This window comes from Poeciliopsis prolifica, unplaced genomic scaffold, assembly GCF_027474105.1.
Source record: "Poeciliopsis prolifica strain line A6 unplaced genomic scaffold, Auburn_PproV2 SCAFFOLD106, whole genome shotgun sequence".
NCBI lineage: Eukaryota > Metazoa > Chordata > Actinopteri > Cyprinodontiformes > Poeciliidae > Poeciliopsis > Poeciliopsis prolifica.
The window spans coordinates 510,753-514,435 of NW_026562481.1; the positions used below are offsets into that span (position 1 = coordinate 510,753).

Below are 3,683 nucleotides of genomic sequence, written 5' to 3' on the forward strand. Positions count from 1 at the left end.
GAAACGAGTCTGAGATGGAGAGAAACTAACTACATTTACTGGAGTAACGTTTTGAAAAAGATGTCATTTTAGGAGCTTTTTACTTTTTGCTTCTTATTTGAGTAAAACTTCTGTCTCTCCTCCCTGAATGAATCAAACTCCTGAAGCCTCAAAGTTTCTGAAGGTTCAGAAAGAAACTGATGAGGAAAAAATGTTTCCTTTCCTGATTTTATTTTGTATTCACATATTTTTGAATAAACATGGCAAAAACACAAAATCTTATTTTATTTTAGTCTTGTGCAAAAATCTTAATACACTTGAAATAATAATAATAATAAACTTTTAAATTAGTTTTTAATTTAAAAAAACAATTTTTTAAAATTAAAACTAATTTCTAAATCATTTTTGAACAATCTCAAAAATGTTTTTGGAAATTATTTTACATCAATGATTCTTATGAAAAAGTTTCTCTGGTTTATTAGATATGAGGGAAATCATCTGGCTGCAATTTCTTTCTGAAAAGTTATAAATTAATTTATTGGGTGAAATTTTGATATTTTTCAATGAATTATTGTCATTTTGGTCTTTAAAATAGAGAAAGTTCAACATAACTTTATGATGTGAAACTTTTCCAAGTGTCTTTACTGGATGACATTTTGATTCATCTTCGCTGCGTGATCGGTTCTGTACCGGCCCGGTTCGGGTTCTGTACCGGCCCGGTTCGGGTTCTGTACCGGGTTCTGTACCTCTGGTTCGGGTCCAGAGGGTCCAGCCAGCAGGGTCCGTCCTGCAGCTCTTGCTGCCGCCAGGCGTCGCTCCCCCAATCAGCTGGCCCGCAGCCAGGCCTGCTGGCAGCTGATTGGCCGCTGCGGACTGGCCTCTGGCTTCCCCATTGGCTGCCTGCGCAGCCAGATGACCGCGTATGCAAATGTTGCGTTGCAGGCAGTTGAAATCGCAGAGAGCAGAGCGCAGCTCGGCACGAGAGCGAGCAGGATGAGCCTGTAGAGCCGCAGCTGCACCGGAAACCTTCCTGTTTCTGCTCGGAGCCTCGATTCTGACCCCATGAGTGCTGCAAGGTAAGAAACATCAGAGATGAACGAGACGACAAGGTCAAAGGTCAAGTTTGATCTGAACAGCAGAAACATATTTTATTTTCTAGTGCAAATATCTTAATATCCTGGAAATGATGGGAAACTAAAACTTTAGAATAGAAAAGAAAAATCCTTTACTGTCCAGGTGAAGCAGCAGCATCGAGTATAAAAGCTAAGAAAAGGTTTAATAGTGTTGAAAACCTAATAATAAATTACTATACAAGACTGGTAAATGTGTATAACTGACCATTTGTCAGTAATTCTGTAATATTCATAATAAAAGCATGTTTCCCCTGGTAGATTATTTCGTTTATAATAAAACGTTTCCTGCAGAGCAACTTGTTCATTCGTGGTAAGAACTGATCTTGTAACTTATTTTAGATATTCAGACGTGAAGCTAACTGAGCAGCTCAGAGAGGTTTTGTTGTTCTGGTTTCCTGCCATCCCGGCTCTGATCCTTCTGGACCTTTGTGTTTCTGCTCTGTCCCTCAGCGTGCTCACGTCCTTCAGTCCGTCCGCGATGCCTGGACCAGTCATGACAGACGTGGCGATGAGGTTCTACATCAGCCACTCTCCGCCTCCTCTGCGGAGCTTCATCAGCTCCTACGGCGACCTGCAGCGGGCCAAGAACCGGGCCAACCAGCCCAGCGCCCGCAGCCAGCAGCTCTACCAGCCGCTGCGGCCCTGCCTCAGCAGCCAGCGCCGGGCGGCCGACGACGGCGCCCACGTGGCCTGGGCCAAGAAGAAGCCCATGAAGAAGAGCGTTGTGTTCGCCGACACCAAGGGTCTGTCGCTCACCGCCATCCACGTTTTCTCCAAGTTCGACGACGAGCGGTACCAGAACAAGCCGGTGGACGGGATCGCCGAGGAGCTGCAGTTCGAGATGAGCGACCTGGAGAACGCCACCATGGACCTAAAGATCAGCTCGGTGCGCAGCCTGGCGCTCGACTTCAAGCAGCCGTCCGCCGACTACCTGGACTTCCGGAACCGGCTGATCCGGAACTGCGTCTCCCTGGAGAACTGCTCGCTGCAGGAGCGCTCGCTGACCGGCACCATCAAGGTCCGGAACGTGGGCTATGAGAAGTCGGTGCAGGTACGGGTCACCTATGACTCGTGGGCGACCTTCAGCGACGTGGACTGCAGCTTCCTGAACAACGTCTACGGCTGCCAGGATACCGACACCTTCGCCTTCAAGCTGGAGCTGCCGGCGTACACCCCGCCCCAGAACCGAATCGAGTTCTGCATCTGCTTCCGGGTCCAGGGCCAGACCTACTGGGACAATAACGAAGGCAAGAACTACCCTCTGAAGCACGTGGGCTGGAGCGGAGAGGACCTGAGCAAAGACTCTGCGGCGCAGCAGAAACCGCCGGAGCTCACCGCCAGAGCGCCGAAGGTCCCGGAGCTGGAGTTCGATCAGTTCGGCAGCCCGCGCATGTCCAGCGGACTGTTCCCCGGCTGGCAGAGCTGGGGTCACATCGACAGCACCGTGCCTTACTGGTGAGAGAGCCAGCTCCGGGTCCGAGTCCCATCCACTCAAAGCAAACTGAACCTGAAGGTTCACAAACCGGACAAAACCCCGAGTTCAGCCCACTCAACTGACCTGCTTCCAGCCGGAACCGCTCACTGGGCCGGTGAATGATTAAACTGGAGGAGCAGGAGGGAAATCACCTGAAGCTCAGCTCTGCTCTGTAAAATATGTTGAATGTGCCTTGTCTCTGTGCCTGCCGCTGAAATAAAGTCTCTCAGAGGACATGAGGACGGTTGGCCCCTTTCTGTGGGCCAGATGCTAGCTGAACATGCACTGATTGAGATGTCCCTCTCAATGTGACAACGTCTGTTAGCTGAGAGGAATTAATTACTGGCATTAATCCTTCATATTGAAGAGAAAGCTTGGGGAGTGCATGGCCACAGAAAACACAGCTGATTCATTTCTAATGAAGCAAAACACTAAACCTCCTGCACCTTCTGTCACACGTAGACAAGTTCACACAGAACCGCCTCGGTTGTACAAACAGGAGTCATGCAGCCCTTTCTTTCCCTCCTTGTCGATTGCACATGTCTGTCTGGTAAATGAGCTTGAGTGATGTAATCCTGAGGAGCTAAGCTGCTAAGAAGATGTCACAAGAAAAGACTGGAATGTGATTGGTTGGTCATGAAAGTGAGGAAGTTTGGAAATGTGTGAGGTTCTGGTATGTCAGAGAGAAGTGCTGTAAAGTCTGAATGCATCGTTTCCTTTAGCTGTTTTCACAAAGTGCAATTGTTGATCACAGAATGTGTGGATGCAGCGGACATGTTTCCGTCTCTCAGTCTGAAGAAAAGCCGCGGCGTTTCGAGTCTCACTTGAAGGCGTGTCGCCATGTTGGTTATGTATTTCCTTGTTTGAAATAAATTTCTATATTTGTGCTAACGACTCGACGGCTCCAGTGTCTTTTATTGAAATAAACCAAATAAACAATATAAAAACCAAATCAAAAACGTTCTTCTCTTCATATTCTTTATTTGTTTTTCAATATTTGTTCGTTTATCTTCTTTAAAAACTCCTAGATTAAAGCTACAATCTGATTTTCTGACCAGTAGCAGCTAAAATATTACACAACACAAGCTGAGCGTCTT

The 3,683-nt window shown here is 47.2% G+C and overlaps 1 protein-coding gene across 1 annotated transcript; it reads left to right on the forward strand.

Moving 5' to 3' along the window:
* The first annotated feature begins 961 nt into the window (after positions 1-961).
* Positions 962-3,480, forward strand: LOC129354210 (protein phosphatase 1 regulatory subunit 3C-B-like). Its single transcript, XM_055023733.1, has 2 exons — positions 962-1,055; positions 1,563-3,480. Exons 1-2 carry the CDS (start codon positions 1,042-1,044, stop codon positions 2,569-2,571), a joined length of 1,023 nt encoding a protein of 340 aa, XP_054879708.1. The 5' UTR covers positions 962-1,041; the 3' UTR covers positions 2,572-3,480.
* The last annotated feature ends 203 nt before the right edge of the window (positions 3,481-3,683 follow it).